The sequence below is a fragment of the Artibeus jamaicensis genome, unplaced genomic scaffold (genome assembly GCF_021234435.1).
Source record: "Artibeus jamaicensis isolate MK-2021 breed Jamaican fruit bat unplaced genomic scaffold, CSHL_Jam_final contig_402, whole genome shotgun sequence".
Lineage (NCBI taxonomy): Eukaryota > Metazoa > Chordata > Mammalia > Chiroptera > Phyllostomidae > Artibeus > Artibeus jamaicensis.
The window spans coordinates 15,175,339-15,193,464 of record NW_026521818.1 but is presented as its reverse complement, the minus strand read 5'-3'; the positions used below and the strand labels follow the sequence as shown (position 1 = coordinate 15,193,464).

Here is an 18,126-nt window from a genome sequence, read left to right as displayed (position 1 = left end):
ATCGCTGAGAAAATATTCATTCTCCAAAAATATTTCTTGAGTAAGGTACCACCAAAGATACTTGGTCTTTATTTTTTAAAAAATTCTCACTATCTTGGTAAATCATCACTATTTAGTGAGCACTTTTTGGCTTAACAGATAAAGTCATTAACTTACATTGTCACGTTAGAAATAAATGTCTATGTGAATCCATGAGAAGTTGTGTGTATGTGTATAAAGAGGCAAGACATGATTTCCAATAAAATCTTAGGAGCAGAAGACAAAATCAAATATTTCTTATTCTTTGTTTTTATTTAACTCAAAATAGCTAATAACAAAAACATAAAAAAATATTTCCAACCCTGACTACTCAGTTATTTTTGGTGGATGACACTTGATTTTTAAGTTCTTGCTTCTTTCCAACATGTAGTAACATATCTACCATAATAAATATATCTCTAAAAGTTTACAGCAGGCTTTAAACTTGTGTATTTATATCCTAATCAAGTAAGATGACTCAGTAATTACCTTTGACTCTAAATATGCTTCTCCCACACAGAAGCTCATTAAAGTGAATAATCATAAATAGTCTAGCTATTAATTAATTAGTTTTCAATGAAATGTCTAAATACAGCACATACATACAGGTTGATATAGGCTTATATTCTTTACTACTCAAAAATGAACATAAGATGTACAGTGGAGTCATATCATAAACACATTCAATTTATACTGATTCGAGATATGAGGTCAGTGAAGAGGAAATGGTCGGGAAAGTAACAGTAAATCCCATGACAATCCCACCTGTTCAACAGAGGGACACCCTTGAGCAGCCCGAGCTGGGCACTGCCACCCGTAGTGTTCCCGCAGTCTCTGTCAGTTCACACAGTCTCTTAGAGGGCAAGCATCTTCCAGGTATGAGTGTGATTCTAGCATTTGAAGACAGGTGGTTTTTACACAAAATAACCCCTAAACAATCACCAACAACTGCAATTGTTCTTCAACAAAAGACGCAGTCATTTCTTCCAACACTGGGGGCAAAACTGGTCGTGGTAGATGGACAGACTTGCAACATGTCACATCTCTAAAGGGCTTTCCAGGATAACCTTGGTACCCCAATGTATCTAACGTGCTGACATTAGAAGCTAAGCTCTGGGTAGGACACGACTCCACTGAGGTGCGCATTTAAAATGCCATGATTCAAAAAGTGCCCCACTATTGCCAGCATCACTTAATTTCTGGTTTCCCATATGTTGCCGTGTATGATGCACATCCACGTTTTATAGGCATTATTCATGGGACTATGTAATCATTACATCATGTATAATGCACACCCTTATTTCTCCCTCAAAAACTTGGGCAAGAAACTGTGCATTTGACACAGCAAACGACAGTAGTTCCTTCCTCACAGTTAGCAGTGTGTTTCTGGGCTACTCTCCTGGACCTGGCACTTTGGAATGTATCTATCACTGGCCGAGAACAATCGCATAACGAAAAGATTAGTGTCACAACACCTGAACACAAAAGCTGCCAGAGGGGATCAGTCTCAGTACAATGCAGGATGAGATTTTCAATCAGCGATTGCTGCCGGTGAAGCGGAGAGTCACTTTGCTTTATCGCACCCGGTGCTCCTGGGGATCTTCTACAGCCTCATTTTCTCGGGCTTTTAAATTGGCAGCTACACCCTACTTCTTAAACCTTTAGCCTTAACCTCAGCTCATCCTGGTTCAGTTTCTATTTTTAGAAGCACCATTCTAATGGAAATGTCCCTGCCCTGAATTAAGCTGGGACTGGATGTTACCACTAGCTTGAGCTGTTACGTCATCGCGTTTAGGTTAATTTGGTCGATATTGATTTCCTTGACTACAGCCTCGGAAGTGGTTTCAGCTTCTGGCCAGGCAGGCTTTCTACCTGGGCTGTAGGTGAGGGTAGAATATCCCATGGAGAACTCCGTCAATAACCACGTTTGGAAAATCTGAAAAACAGAAGGAAAAATGCTTTTCTCACGTGCATCAGTAAAATATCATCGCATTCTGCAGAATTTAACGAGGGAAGGCCCACCGTGACTTAGGAAATCTGCCCGCCAGGCAGTCTGGGTCGGAACATGCTATCCGTCATACGGCTTCCGCCTGGAGCCACGTTAGCGTAGCACCGGGCACTGCAGGAAAGCGCGGCCAGATTTGTAGCTTATTGATTTAAGGGATGTTCTAATGGTTAATGCTGCTAGGCCCCGGCTCTTTATCTAAATGTTTTCTCACAAGGAAGATGGATTACACCGGCAATTCAATTTCTAACAAAAATCTCAATATACTTGAAGGAATTCCAAGATGTCTACTGGGAATACTTCACTGCAGTTTTTCCATTGTGGTTTACAGCAGCTGGTTCAGTCCAAGTTGTCTTGAGTATGCTTGTTCCATCACGCTCGCTTCTAGGGAGCAGGAAGATGGGGGCCTGTCTTCCGAACTTAAAAGGGCAAATTTCCGACAAAAGCCAGCCTGTCAGATTTGAACAATCAGCTGCACTTTATTGGAGATACAGAGGAAACCCAGAGCTGCACGATGTGTTGGCCACGTTCCTGTCATCAGGGCAGGTGACGTTGGAGTGCAGCACCCGAACAGGGGGATCCAGCCAGCACACGGCTCAGAAGTTTATTTTCTAAACTTCAATCTGCACATAAGTGCATCGAGGCTTTATGCTAGAGCCAACCACTTGAAATAAATGCAATTATGAGGAAATTAAGTGGTCCAATACTTTAAGACAAAAGAAATAATACCTTCGCTCACTAATCCAACCTCTACAGAGCACCTACTATGTGAAACCACGAACAAGGGGGTTGAACCTCATCAGAGAGGGCAGACAGGCTGCGGTGGGGAGGGGGGGACAGGATTAGGAAGAGGGAGCTAAACTGGTGAAAATTCTATGCAGGAATTAGCCTGGAGGGCACAAAGACCTGGCGGAAGGCTGGGGTAGCAGGAGCAGAAGCTGTGAGGAGGCCTGAGGGCGGGGCTGGGTGGAGGGGGTGCAATTTAAGAATAGACAGGAATTCTGGCTTTTCCTGAAAAGCAATGAGAAGCTATCCAAGGATGTTAAGTAGAGTGAGACAGAACTGAATTGTGTTTTGAAAAGATGACTCTGGCTGCCATTCAGAGACCAAGTGGAGCAAGTTCAAAGTGGTGATGGTTTCGACATGACTACTGAGGGATTTCTTACCAGCACCTACCTAGCAGGATGCCGTAAAAACTGATGAGTGAAACAAAGTGCTTGGGCCTGAGCCTGGCACACAGTAAGTGCCAGCTACAATGTATTACAATGTACTAAGTACCGTTACAATGTACTAAGACTGGCTGACTACTGGGAACATATGTAAGTAACAGACCCTGCCCCTGCCAATGGAAATAACGTACTAGTCAGAGAGACAAGAGATGAAGAAACAAAACATGTTTTAAAAATATCTCTAATACAGGAGTATTCAGTTACTTTTGGTTGGTGACGCTCGATTTCTTAGTGTTTGCCTTTATTCAACATCAAGTAAAATAATATTTTCTAAAACATATCTTTAGAAGTTTACAGGATTTACACCTGTATATTTAGATCCCAATCAAAAGCAGTGATTTCGCTAAGTTAATTTTAATTCTAAATGTTCTTCTACTACACAGAAGTGTACTGAAACCAATAGCCATATGAAGCTGTTGATTAACTTTCAATAAAATCCCAGGTAGGACGTATTACATCCATTAGCATATGTGCATTTACCCAAAACACAAAAGGTTAGTGAAATTACATCATAGCATATTTTAACTTAAGAGGATTCAAATAAGTTCAGCAAAAAAGTACAAAAAAGAAAAATTATGTTAAATACATTGGGTAGTTCTGTGGCACTGGAATAGGTCCATCAGTGGTTTAAGGGCAAAGAAGATAATCAAGCAGGGCATGGGGCCAGAGAGTGATGGGGCGGGACGGGGTGGGAGGACCTGTGTGCAGTGGTGCCGTGGCAGGAAATGGTGCTGCAGCAGGAAGTGGGGCCGCAGCAGGAAGTGGTGCAGCAGCCTTCTGGGAGGGCTCCTGGCTGAAGGGCATTTCGGGCAGAGGAGCAGTGCAGGCGAAGCCCTGTACTCAGGGCTGAGCACATGCCGTATGCTGGGGATTTAGAGGGTGAACAAAACAGATGGAGAGAGAGAGAGAGAATAATAAAAAGGAAATGAAGTTTGTGATCACTGCTAGAAAGGAAGCAAACTGGTTGCTGTGATAAAAGTGAATGAAATAGAGGTATTTTATAACAAGGTCCACCCACTAGCGACCAATGATGAGATAATCGGAGTTAATTTTCCCCACCTGTTGTTTCACCCCCTCTCAACTGTGAATTTTGGTTTCATTGTACGGATCATTTAATACAATGTCCATTACTGCTTGACAATTCAGAAAATGGTTCTTGCCTCGGTTTCTCATCAATGAAAAGGAACGTGATTTAGGACAGGTTTTGCTGTTAGTTTTGTTGGTCTTCATTTATTTGGAAAACATTTATTATGAACCCGAAGAAAGTGAATGGTACAGAGGAGCCCGTGGAGGTTACCTGACAGCAGTCAGCGAAGCCTCTCAGAAGTTGCGCCCAAGACGAGAGAGCCAACCATGTGTGGCGACCAGAAGGGGAATGGTCCAGGAAGAAGGAACAGCAAGCGCCCCGAGGTAGAAAGGAGTTAGTACATTTGAAGCTAACCCCTCAACATGTCCAGGCTGGAGCTGAGTGTAGGAGGGGTCCCAGCAGGACTGTGAGACAGGGCCCGACCATGGAGGACCTTGTAACCAAGGTTCACAGAGAGGGTGGGGATGGAAATCTGATATGGTGACTCAGCTATCTACACAGGGTCATCAAGGCCAAAAGCAAGGAGGAGATTATTTTTAAAAATTATCATGAGAGAAGGGTTTATGACAGCCTTCAGGCGAGCTACCAGAGAATGGAAGAACAGTAGCAAAGTGAGAAAGCCAAGGGAAGATGACGTTTGAAGGAGGAGGAAGAGCTAAGGCTGATAAGAGGTCAAGTAACAGGAGGACTGAAAAACGTCTGCAGAGTTTAGTTACACTGCAGTCACTGGGGGCCTCGGCAAGAGTTGTTTAACATTTCCCAGAAAAATCAAAGCAAAGGACAAAGAGCATATGCTACAAGAATAATATTTGATGATTAACATTTTGTAAGAGGATAATGTTCAACTGTTAGAACTTTAAAGATGGACCCTCTTCTAATTTTGTGAAGGACAATGTATCTGTTAAGATATTTCCACATTCATACCTGTATCCTTGGGAATGGTAACCTTAACATTTTGTTAGGGGGCATGATAGCACAAGGTGATGCAAGCACAATTTATCTTTAAATTGAATGCTAAAGATTTACAATGCTTTACTTGTAATACTTTTACAGGCATTAGTTTTAGGGATAATACAAGTTTATATAACTTGTAAATCACACTCATACCTGGAAGATGCTTGCCCTCTAAGAGACTGTGTGAACTGATAGAGACTGCGGGAACACCCCGGTGGCAGCGCCCAGCTCGGGCTGCTCAAGGGCGCCCCTCTGTTGAACAGGCGGGATTGTCATGGGGTTTACTGTTACTTTCCTGACCATTTCCTCTTCGCTGACCTCGTATCTCATATATAAATTGAATGTGTTTATGATATGACTCTACTGTACATCTTATGTTCATTTTTGAGTAGTAAAGAATATAAGCCTATATCAACCTGTATGTATGTGCTGTATTTAGACATTTCATTGAAAACTTGTACATTTAAAGTATACAACTTGTATAGGACAACAGGAATCTGAGTTATGAAATTGGGTTGGACAAAATTCCATGAAAATAGATCTTGCTCTACAAAAGCATTTACGAAAATATTGCTAGAATGGGGCAGAAAAACAACAGCACAGCCACCAGCATCCCTTGCAGACTCAATGCTCACTCCATTCTGAACTCCTGTCCATCAACCCTGTGGTTTCTGTTCACTGTCAAACAAGAATCCCTTTTCTGTGCAAGTCATTCATCCACACCAACATTCTATAAATGTTACATGCCTCTCACTCTGACTCTAGACATTTCCCCCTGATGTCCTTGCCCAGAAAGTTCCTCCTGTTCTTCATTGTCAAGCCAGGTGCATAGCACATGATGTTTAATAAGCAAAATAAATTGCATTTATGGGCCATAAAATGTCTCCCCTCTTCCATAAAATACCCTAGCTATTCTGGTCCACAATTATCCCATTCTATACTTCCATAGGAATTTCAGTGAAATGCATAAAATATCTGAGTATAAATAAACTATACCTGGAAAAAGTACTTGTGAAACCATTTTAAAAGATAATAAGAATGCTTTATAAAACATTGCCCATTTAATCTAGATATGGTTACATGAAAAATATTTGTTAAATAGAACACTTTGTTAACATAATACCAACTGATATAACATGACTATTTGTTAACATGGGAAGCAAATGCTAAAGACAGATAATTATTCCTATGAGACCATACTCTTACAGACCAAGGGCAGCTCTCCCTTGGCAGGGTGCGAGGAATGGCCCCTCCGTGGGCAGGCTGCATCCTGGCCAGCCTTCTTCAAATGACAGCTAAGTGGGTGATCTGAGTACATGCACCTCTGCTGTCCAGAACAGTGCCCTCTCTCTTGCGGGGAATAAGATTTTATCGTCAGAGTGAATAAGATTTTATTGTCAGAGTGTAGGCATGGTTTCAGTAGGTAACTCATCTATTGCTATTTAGGTACTCTGAGAAACAAAGGCTGAAAACTCACCATGTGCAAAGAGCACAGAAAGAGAAATTAGGCAACCAGGGCTCCACCCATCAGCACGAGACTGGGCAAGGGAGGTGCTTCCCTGAGCCCCGATTCTCTTATTAGCCGATGGTGACACCTGCCTTGCCCTTTTCACAAGGTTGTTACAGAAATTAAATGCGATATTGTCTGACAATGTACTCATGGATAGGTACACAGCAAAATGCCTGTAAAGGGACTAAAGTTCTTGGCACAAAGAAAGACCTCAGGCTAATATATTGATTACATTTATACTTAAATCATTATATTTAAATATACAATGTCTAAAAATATATATTTGACCACTGAAAATGCTGTAATCTAAATGGAAATGGAGACACACAACCAATGTACACACACAGCTTTCAGGAAGAAGCATTTTTTAAAAGGACCAGAGCCTTGGATTCCAACACTAGCATCTGGATAAAAGCAACCAGGGGCCAAAATAATACCACCCCCCAAAATTAAAGGCAACAAATATCTTTCTTCTTTATTACTCTAATTCAAAATTGCCTGGTAAGAGAGAAAGAAAAATTATATTTCCACCTAAGGCCTGCCCCAATTAAAATTCTGAATGTCTCTTACACCAAGAGCCCTGGCTTATTGGCAGATTATTAAACCCTGGACCAATGACACTCTGTTAGACCTGTATTAAAAACGCGGTTTATGTGGTGCAGGGTCAGATCAGTAAAGAGCTGTTAGCAGATGACAGGTTTGATTACCGCTGGCTGCAGGCAAGACGTATGGATCCCTGAGGAACAGCAGCACCGGCTGGTGGGACAGTTTGCTGGAAAGGTCAAGAACAGGCATGTCAGCATCCGGGGACGACGGTAAACAGAAAACACTACAAACTACCTTTGAGGGGATCAAACTGCTGTGCAGGGACGTCTCAGGGTTTGTGCATCGCACAGTGTGGTGAGTGGTAGCACACAGGGTTGGAGGGAGCTGACCAGCACTGTGCTCATCTCCCAGCACCTCTTTGTGGGATTTGAAGCAGACATACAATCTACACAATAAATCACTGCTGCAAAGTGTTTTTTTTTTCACCTTGTAGTATGATTATGGATAAAAACAGTATTCTTATTATTTGTATGAAGCAATGAAGGGTTCTGGTTCTTTCACTCCTGGATGGAACTGGTTACTTCTGTAACTTCCTATCAAATATTTATCATCTTAAAATCAATTTCCCAACAAAGGTTTTCAAGAAAATTATGACTTAAAGCATCTATATCCCGGTAACTAAACATTTAACAAAACTACAGTCTTTTTCCCGATTTCTGCAGTTTAGCTCCCAAATGACAACTGTTAGTTCTTACCTTGACTCTTCAGATTCTGTCTCGTCAAAAGATCTAAAAAAGTGTTTTTAAAAGAAAAAGAAAAAGCCATGTAAGTTGAGTCAATGTTTATGCCAACAAAGTTAAAAATAGACAGTATTCCTAAAGCTCCAAGCTGGGGGGCATTTGGAAAAGAATGAAGGCGTTCACACAGAGGCACTGCATTGCTGACGCCTCTGCATCCTGAGGAATCTGCGACTGCACCGTGCTTGAATTTCAATTTTCCTAAAGATCACTTTAAAATCCTATACTTTCACTTCCAAATTTATATAGTGGAGAAAAGATTCCACTCATTGCCATTTCCAACATCCCTTCTTAAAAATACACAGCTGTGTGTGAATCCCGACCTCCCAGCAAACACCCGCGCGTTCCAACGGGACACACTGACAAGGCAGATGGGTGGGGAGCGGGGTGCACAGCCCTTGCTCTGGGGTGAGCAGACAGTACACGAGCTGCTGAGGGAGCTGTGGCAGGTATTTGCAGCCTCTCACTCAGCACACGACTGGGCTTAACAGGACTTGGGATGTGGTTAGCTTGAACGCCTTGTAGTTAGTGTGGGTCCTTCAGGCGGGTCTGGATACAGAGAGAAAAATGGATAAAACCATCTGCCCCGTTTGAATATGCAGAAAGTCTGAGGTGATGTATTTCTTTGTAAATGGATTTAACATGTCAGGATGTTACTGACCACCTTCAGTAATCGGTTCAGGACAAGTAAGGTGCCCAGAGATGGGCGAGTGGCTTATTTCTCAGCTAATTCTTCAGAAGAATGTTTCCTAGTGACTGGTGACAGCCGGTGCCTAGTCCCTTGGTGGGCAGGGGTCAGGGTCCAGAGCATTAAAAGTTCCGGAGGGAGAGGCAGTAGGACAGTGGGGACCAGAGCTGGAAGGCCTGGGCTCCGCCAGCTACAATGAGGGAGATCTTAGAAAAGCTCAACTCTAAAATAAAGGGAATTGGGTAAATTCATCTCTACGACCACTTGTAACTTCAAAATTATATGAATGTATGTGTGCCAAGGGGATACACAAGCTTTGCTCAAGTGTGCACAAATAAACATCTTAGTTCCTAAACAGGATATCTAGATTCACAATTCCCATCATGGGGCATTGCTCCAGATAATGGCATGATTTAAAAAGTGAGGTCCTCACGTTGTAACAAGAATTACTGAGCGTTCGTTGCTAGGCTGCGGCATGGGGGTGAGGTTTCAGGAGGAATTCGTCTGACTACAAGCAGGGGGCGTGCAAGCCAAAGAATGGGTGTGGCCAGGCTGCCCCTGCTGATACCCCTGTGGGGTATTTTTAGGCCAATTAAGTGACTGAAGAGTAACATAAAATACGCGTCCAAAAAGTAAACAACAATTCTTACCCACAACTCTCTGCCTTTGGTAGAGATGGCAAGTGCCGTATGTTTAGGAAATCAAGGAACAGTTTGGGAAGTTCTTCATTTTCTAAAATGACAGCCTGTGAAAGCAGAAAACAGATTTAGAAAGTAAAGTCTGCTAGGCAATCAATCAAATGAAGTATTTGAAAAAGTCATAACCATCATCCAAGTTGTTATAGCATCATTCCTCACCACCAATATAAGGCATGGTCCCCATTTTACCTGCCAAGAATTCAGGCTGACACACATTTTATTCAGTGTTAGCAAATGCTCATTTCACCTGTTCTTTCATGCAAACAGTATTTCTGAAGCAGCTACTCTTCAGATGCCGATAAGGGGGACACAGGGCACCAGGCAGACACAGTTCCCACCTCACAGCGATTCTAATCCAAAGTAAGCATTTGAAAAACCCGGGAACACCAATGATACTGTCACAATATGTGCGTCAAATTGTCTTTACTGGGTGATACGGTGGTCTGCTGGGTGTGTATCTGTAAGAGACCACTACTGTTTAGGAAATACTGCACATGGCTTTTTAACTGGACGATTTAGTCAAGGCCCCTCAGCTATCACCTGTTTCAGCATTAGGACCAACTGACATTTATTGCTATTCGGACGGCTCCACTTAAAGGGTCAGTAACAACTTTACCACTAAGTGTAAATCAGTGTATATGCTGGAAAAAATCTATAGAGTTGTTCCATTTACTGAGCTCTGCTAAAGCACTGGCGTAATGGCATAACCATGTCCGTTCTCAGATATCCGAATCATGCAATTTCAAGGAGAAACTTAATGCAGAACTATAGAATGCATTTTTATATGTATTTATTTTTTTAAGAGTCAGCCAGAGTGTATTTGTCCCTCCCTCCTTCTTTTCTGCAAAGATCATGGGAAAAGCATCAGAGAATGAAATCAACCTCTGAATTAATCTATTTTCAAGAGTCATTTTCATAATTTACCATGGCTGCTCTCCCCTCCCCCCGACACACCATAAGCACGGGTTGTTTAAAGAGCAATAAGAATAATGGTGAAATGTCATTCACCCAGCTGAGCAGGATCTGCTCTGCAAGGCGATACACAGAGCACGGGGTTGGCCAAAAAGGCCATTTGGTTCTTTCCGTCTGATGGTTCTAATAGGGCTGAGCTGCCTTTAACTTCATTCAAAACAATTTTGTTACACTGTATTGTGACAGCTGTTATATCAGTGTGCACTGAAAACATGCATCAATATTGGTGAATTTTTGTGCAGCCATTTTAATATTGAAGATGGAAGAAAATAAGTAACGTTTTTGGCATATTATGCTTTATTATGTCCAGAAAGGTAAAACCCAACTGAAACACACACAAAAAAGACTTGTGCAGTGTATGGAGAAGGTGCTGTGACTGAGCAAATGTGTCAAAAGTGGTTTTGTAAAGTTTGGTGTTGGAGATTCCTCACTGGACGATGCTCCACAATTGGGTAGACCAGCTGAAGTCGACAGCGATCAAATCAAGACATTAATTGAGAGCAATCCATGTTATACCACTTGGGAGATAGCCAACATACTCAAAATACCCAAATCAATAAAGTTATTGGTGAAAATGGAAAGTGTGTTTTTTATTTTACAGGAAAAAAAAAAACCACATGAACTTTTTGGCCAACCCCAATATATAACCAATGATAAAAGTAAGGTGGAATTAGGTATATCTTGTAGACGCACAATTCTATATAATGTATTCTTTTTAGCCGTAATTTATACACTGAGCTGCCCATTTCTTACAGGGTTTTGGAACACTGTCACCCAGTTCAGGACACAAAAATCGAGTGAGAGACTAGTCAGGCTGGCCTCTGGACCACACTAGTGCACAGCCCCCTCCTGTTTGGTCCCTGACAGGGGTCTTCTCAACAGCCAGTCCTGTCTGGGGCTGTTACTCTTCCTTACATAGCTCATTGTACCCACTGAAGTTTAAGGAATAAACAAGAGAAACAAAGACAAGTGCTTAGGGGTTATAATTTACTAAATCAACAGCATCTATCATGTTAGGCACTGGGATATGGCAGTGAGTACAATGGTCCAGTTGAGTGTGGGCTGGTGGAGAAAACACATACAGCCTAAACCTGCCTTAGAATGCGGCGATACGGAACTGAAAAAGTCTGCCACTCTCTAGTCCTCCTACCCATCCATCCTTCCTTCCATCTATCTAAAATGTTTATTCTTTTCTTGATATCTAAAACAAGTAAAACGTGAAAAATTCTTAGAAAGGAAAAACTCCTCTATCCAGAGGCATACTTTCATCACCGTTTCAGTTAATTTCCTTCAAATTATTTGACCTTCGCCTGAATTTTTATGTACCTGAGGAAATTGGGGGGTCCCTGGAACTCTAGTTTCTAGCAATCACCATATATATATATATGAAGCTTCAAGGAAATGTGCCTTAACACAAGTGGCAATGATTATCTACTTGTTTCTAGATATCAGGTTACAAGAGTAACATAATACCTATTTGAATAGTAAAGCTTAATGTTGTAACAAATACAGGGCTGTTTACCCAAGCAATAGTTTTAATTATGTGTACAAGTGGTAGCTTTCAGATTTTAAAAACAGTGGGGGTGGGGGTGGGTAAATGTTCTTATCTCCACCCCCACCTTTTAAAATAAATTAAATCAATAACACGTGTGGGACACTTTTAATGACCCGAACTACTTAATTTCCAGGATCTTTAGACATGTCATCCATCACTGCAGTATGGAGGAAGACATCTCTTGAGTGTTCAGGGGGTTACTTTGGTTTTATTAATGCAAGATTTAGGGAATTTTAACAAGGTGAATTGTTTATTTGCCTTGACAGATTGGCTTACAATGCACTGGCTACATCTCCAGCATGATCATTAATGACAAAAGACAGGAAAAAGCTGTTAACACTGCTACACCAGACAGGGCTCAATCCCGCTCAGCCTCCCCAAGACCGAAGTGATATTCCAAATAGACGATGGCTTTGTTTCAGGTAAGAACACTGGTTAAAAAAAAAAAGAAATGTGGAAAACTCCAGAATTTAGTGAGCATTTCTGTTGAATGTTGAATGAAAATGCTTAAATAGAAATTTCCATAAAGCAATGACCAATGCAGATTTCAGGATTTATAGGTATCAAGAAGGCAGCATTGGCGGCTAAGTTAAACATTCAGTTTTGTGGTAGAAGTATTTCTTAAACTCTGCTAAGACTTGTTAGAAAATAATTAATAGGTAAACCCAAGCAGAAACACGGTATAATATAGAATTTACCTAATTTAATACAATATATACAAGTGAATGACTGTCATGAATTAGGAGAGAGATGCAAAAGACAAATTAAGTTAGTTTGACCGAATGTTTTCGCTTATGAAGAATCTCATTCCATGATGGGCCCAGCAGTGAGGCAGGCCTACCCTGCCTCCACTTACACCTTCTTTTTCTTCAAAAGCTTTTGCTCAAGAAGAACCACTCCTTCTAGAAGCTGCGCCCTGGGGCTGGCCCACCTGCCTGGGACTGCGGTCTGGTCTGAATCGCCCAACTTTACTTCATGGATAAGCTTTAATTTTTCAAAAAACATTTACAGTACAGTTTTGACTATCAAATCATTGTTTTAGCTTGCTTCTCTTTATTGACTAGTCATTTTCATTCTTTAGAGAGGCAAGTTGGGTGGCTTCAGAGCAAGACCTGGACCGAACAACTCCCCATCTTAGAGGGTTATTGGGAGGATTGGATGATGTCTCCACAAAGACTCCAGCACACAGTGGACATTCAGTAAATGTTAATTCTGTTTCCTTCGACTCTTTTTGTTATCTCCATTCCCCTCAACCTTATGTTACTGGTTTTGGAAATTTGGATTATTGTTCGTCTAGCAAACAGAGCTTCTTGGCTCTCAATGATTCATGAACTCCTTTGAAAAGTGGAAGAAAGCTAAGAATCTGGCTTGCTGAAAAATACGCATACACTCACAATTGTGCTGACAGTAGCAGCGGCTTCCCAGGCCTCCACGAGCCCAGCGGAGGACACCTGCTTTGAGCTGCGACGTGGCAGTAACGCCGCTGGGTGCACTTTTCATTCCGTCTGGAGCCTGCGGCAACCGCGGGCTGGCTCCCCCAAGGACACGCTGCCTTCCTGTTTCAGTTTTCTCCTCCTTTGCCGACTGGAACCCCACTGTGGTGTGTGCTGCTTTGCTGTTGGAATTCATTAGTGCTTTCGGCTCTGAGCTGTGGGCGAACATATCTGTCTGCCAGGGAGGCGACCCTGGTGAAGGATTCTTTCTGGAGACCAAGATCTACTGCTGCGCTGGATTTAGAAAGTATCATAGTTCATATGCGCGGCTTCTGTGCCTTCTATATGTAACTCTAGACTCAAAACCATCTGTGGCGCTGAGGGTTTCCAAAGTTAGCAAAGCACGAACAAAAATAGGATTTAAAGTTCCTTTGTGCTGGGTCAGAGCACAGCAGATGAGGCCCTGGCACACTACCCTTGTTCTGAGAGGGCGGTGAGGGGTCCCAGGCCCGGGGCCACCGAACTGTTCAGCTACCAGCTCTGACGGCAGAGTTCTGACACTGCAGGTGGGCTGGGGTGCATGGCTGGGCAACTAATCTGTGCAGTGGAAACATCAAAATTCAAAATGAGCATGATGAGCTGGAGAAAGAGCTGGAAGTGAATTCCATGAAATTAAGATGTACGGGAACAAGTACTGAGTCGAGTACCACGGGAGACAGAAGGGACGACCCACATGCAACACGGAGGGCAGCTGTTTCTGTGCAAGTGCCGTCGGTCAGCAAGAAATGCTGCTGCCACAAGGAGTAAAATGAGCCGAGCAGCCCTCCACCGAACACAACGTTATCTTCTAGGGGATGAGGCCCAAGGAGCGGGCGCCAAGCAGGGGATGAGGCAAAGGTGCGGGCCAAGGAGCTGTGGGGTCATCAAGGTAACCAACCCTTCTGTTCAGGAGGCTGATGATTTTCAACGCTGCTGGAACAAGAAAAAAGTACCCCCCAAACTAGCAGAAGAGGAGTCTGTCTCTAATTGAAGCTTGTGCAGTAAAAGCAGCCAAAGAGGCACATGTACAGACAGCGGGGGCGTTGTAAGAGCTTCTAAATATCCTGGGCTCTGAATGCTTTTAGTTGCTCTTTCAGACACATGCAGACTAGAGATGCGAAAGAATTAACAGAAAAAACTCATTAAAGAAATTCTTGTTCAATTTATCACTTAGTATGTAGACTAAAACTCAGGTATTATTCAGATGCACATAGGAAACAGGATTAAATCAAAGAGTTGTAACAAGTGTGTGATATACTATGCAACAGCCTTTGCTGCTGGTATATCCAACTCTGATAAATATTAAAACTGGGTAATCAAGTGTCCCTGGGAAAAAGCAAAAAAGAAAAAAAAAGAAAGAAAAATTATTCTTTACACAACGTTACTCCTTTTCAGAAGAATACATGACTTTCCTTAAAATAAACCAGATATTCCTTCAGAAATAGCACTCTAGAAGAATGGGGGAAAAATCTCATGCTCTAGAAAAACATTTACAAAAACCCTGCCAGAACTGGGCAGAAAAACAACAGCATCGCTACCAGCATCCCTGGAAAGCCCGATGTTTACTCCAGGAGAAATGTCTTTTTTATTGAAAAGGCGCAATTATCATCATGTAACACAAATCACAAAAATCCTGATTTTTCTACCCTATCAGCTTTATAAAATCACATTCCCAAAGGAGACCATTGATTAGTTGCACATGTTCTTTCTGTGACATCCCAAATACTTAATTGTCAGTTATCTTTTCTTCTTTGGTAAGGAAAATGCAGTCACGAAATTACAGAGGGACTTGTTCTGCCTTAACCTTCACTAGATGCCATCATGCAGTGGAAAACACTGGTAAAATATCACAGGATAACACTGTCCGACAAGGGAGACATATAAACACTGTAATGATTTCCCATGAGTTTCCATTTTAGAAAATTGTCACTAAGGCGAGCATAAACGGTGACACATCTCCACGGAGGACACAGGGAAATCGAACGCTGGCATTCTAGTTAGGCCCAAACCTACCCGGCAGCCAATTATAATGGGAATGGAACATCTCGTTGAAAACTTGGACAAGACCACTTTGATAACCTTCCAGGATTGCTGCACAAAGCTGTGTCGTTTTCACTGATGCGGTCCTTTTATTCCCTTTTCAAAACATTAAATAAAAACCCCACGTTTCTTCCCATTGTCTATCAAGGTTTGTTATAAACTGCAGACAACCTCTCTGTCACAAAAGCCAGGGGACTGAACGAAGTCGGGACGTTTCCAGGAATCCTTAAGGCCCTTTTCCTGTTCCACCTAGTTTGGTTTGAAATGTCCGACTGTTGAGGTGACAAAGTTCATGACAGTTTTTCCTCGCCTCACCAGGCAAGAGGCTTCATAACACACCTACTTCAGAGGGGCGGCTAAGAACAAGGAGAGAGGAAAATCAATACCTGCTCACTGCAGTAAGTGGGCTGCAGTGTCCCTGTCCTCTGGGACCGGACCTTCGGGCGCACACAGCTCTGCAGCCCTCTGTCCTCCGCCTCGCTCCCCGGCACGCGCTCACGATTTCACAAATGAGCCACAGCAAGGGTACCAAAGGAACACTTTTAAAAAGCCAGCCAGTAAACAGGTCTAAGAAGACTTGTGACCTCCTGAAACATGCAAATCAGAGGTGCTTCTGAAGAACCTACTGCATGCACTGTGCACCCTTTGTTTTGTAAGAAGCAAGGTTCCCAAGATGTGTCTGCTCTGGGCCTGGGAAAACTACAGGACTCATAGAGTTCAGACGGCTGTGTGTGACGGTTTCACAGGTCTTCACAGACCATCATGCGAGAAATCTGAGGACCTGCGCTAAAAGCTGAATGCTGATGATGGACTATTAAAAATAGTCAAGAATATATAAAAAGAAATCATGTAATTTGGCTTCAGAACAATTTGAAAGAAGAAATAGCATTTGTGATCCTTTGGCTAAAAGACAAAACTAACCATGGAACAAAAGAAAGTGGAAAACTGACCATCTTTTAAGCTATTTTAGTATCAAAATTTATGTTCTGGAATATTTATTCATAGAAAAATATTTATTTAACACCTACTAAGTACAATTACTGGAGCAATGATCGGCCAATTACCATCATCCTGCCCTCCCAGGATGTACAGTCCAGTGGGGAAGCTGGGTAGTGTCCGTATGATCACAGTAATGAATGTGAGATTACAAACTGAAACAAGAGAAGCAGCTGGCTGTTGAAAGCATTAGGAACAAAGCCCCTTATTAACCTGTGGGGTGAGGAGGGCCTCCCTGGGAAGGTGATTCTACAGCTGGGAGTTGAATAAGCTAATAGGATGAAAGGAGTGGGATATTTCAGACATAACGCACAGCAAGGTCAAAGGCCAGTGGAGGGCGAAAGCACTGCCCTGGGAAAACAGAAAGGCAGCCTGTGGGGCTGTGCCTGAGGAAACAAGGAAGCTGAGCAATGAGGTAGGGGAACCTGAGCTGGACAGGCTGGGGCTTCTGGGTCACGGGAACGGTTCTGCTCTTTCCACTCTCTGGATGTTGGGGCTGTGGGGTGGTGTTACTTGGGTAGGTGGTAAGTGGGGTACCTACGTACATATAACACAATCTGATTTACATTGTGACCACAGCTGCAGCAGCAGGAGTATTCCTCAGGTCCAGGGGCCACGCACTGAACCTTCTTCGGCTGTCTCTGAATCAAGGCACTGAGTTAATGCTAACAACTACCTTTTCGTTTTGGGGTCCTTTTCAAATCTGCCTTGTTTGTTTTTCTTAGATTCTTGATCTTTTCTTATGCCTTCAATTACTTTAGACCTTTTTATGTTGGGTTTCTAGTAAACTGTCCTTTTACTTGTTCCTGGAATTTAACCTTGCTGTTTTGTTGACTCTCAGTCACAGCTGTTTATTTTCTTCTGTATTTCGTAGTTGTGACCCAGGAACTCATCTTTAGCAGGGCTGTATCCGTGGGATAGGCCAGGTCAGGTCCAAGGTGTGGCCCCCACCCTGAGTGGGTTTGCTTCTGCCTCTAGGAATCAGTTCCCAGATTGGGATCCTGGAGATATAATCTGCACTGATTACATCATAAACAATGATCACCTTAAATTTTAGATTGAGGGTTCTGAGACCATGCAGGTACTGGAAATAGACATCTTGAACTCCCACAAAATATGGCCGAGAAGTATTAGGAAACCCGTTGTCCACGTTCAGTGTGGTTTTCACACGCCAGTGGTCTCCAGTGGGGGCTACAGACATGTGGGAAGCTAGGCAAGGCCATTAACTGTGATTCAGGACAACAAATATTAGAATGTCTATTTTAGATTAAACAAATAAGGAAATCTAACTGACCATCTTTTAAGCTATTTTAGTATCAAAATTTATGTATGTGTGGATTTTTGGTAGTACGTGCCTATAACTTCTTGTTAAATGTGTATATATATTGGAGTGTTATACGCATACTTTTTTTTGATATGGTATATTGTCTTAGGCCAGTACCCCAGGCCTCTGGCTACAGTGCTATAAAGAGTCTGTAACAGCCAGTAAGGCCCAAGCCGTCCCCACAGCACTGCTGACACAGTCTACCCTTGTCCATTTGCCCTTGTCCAAGGGTGTA

The 18,126-nt window shown here is 42.5% G+C and overlaps 1 protein-coding gene across 1 annotated transcript in view; it reads right to left on the bottom strand.

Moving 5' to 3' along the window:
- Nucleotides 1–268: 268 nt before the first annotated feature.
- The window catches only part of SNX24 (sorting nexin 24), a 139,475-nt gene continuing 121,617 nt past the window's right edge, over nt 269–18,126 (bottom strand). Inside the window, exons 4-7 of the mRNA XM_037165538.2 lie at nt 9,485–9,579; nt 8,105–8,137; nt 7,511–7,575; nt 269–1,954 (exon numbers count right to left, since the gene is read on the bottom strand). Of these exons, the coding sequence (XP_037021433.1) occupies nt 1,887–1,954; nt 7,511–7,575; nt 8,105–8,137; nt 9,485–9,579 (261 nt within the window). The 3' untranslated portion in view covers nt 269–1,886. The remainder of the gene's footprint in view (nt 1,955–7,510; nt 7,576–8,104; nt 8,138–9,484; nt 9,580–18,126) is intronic.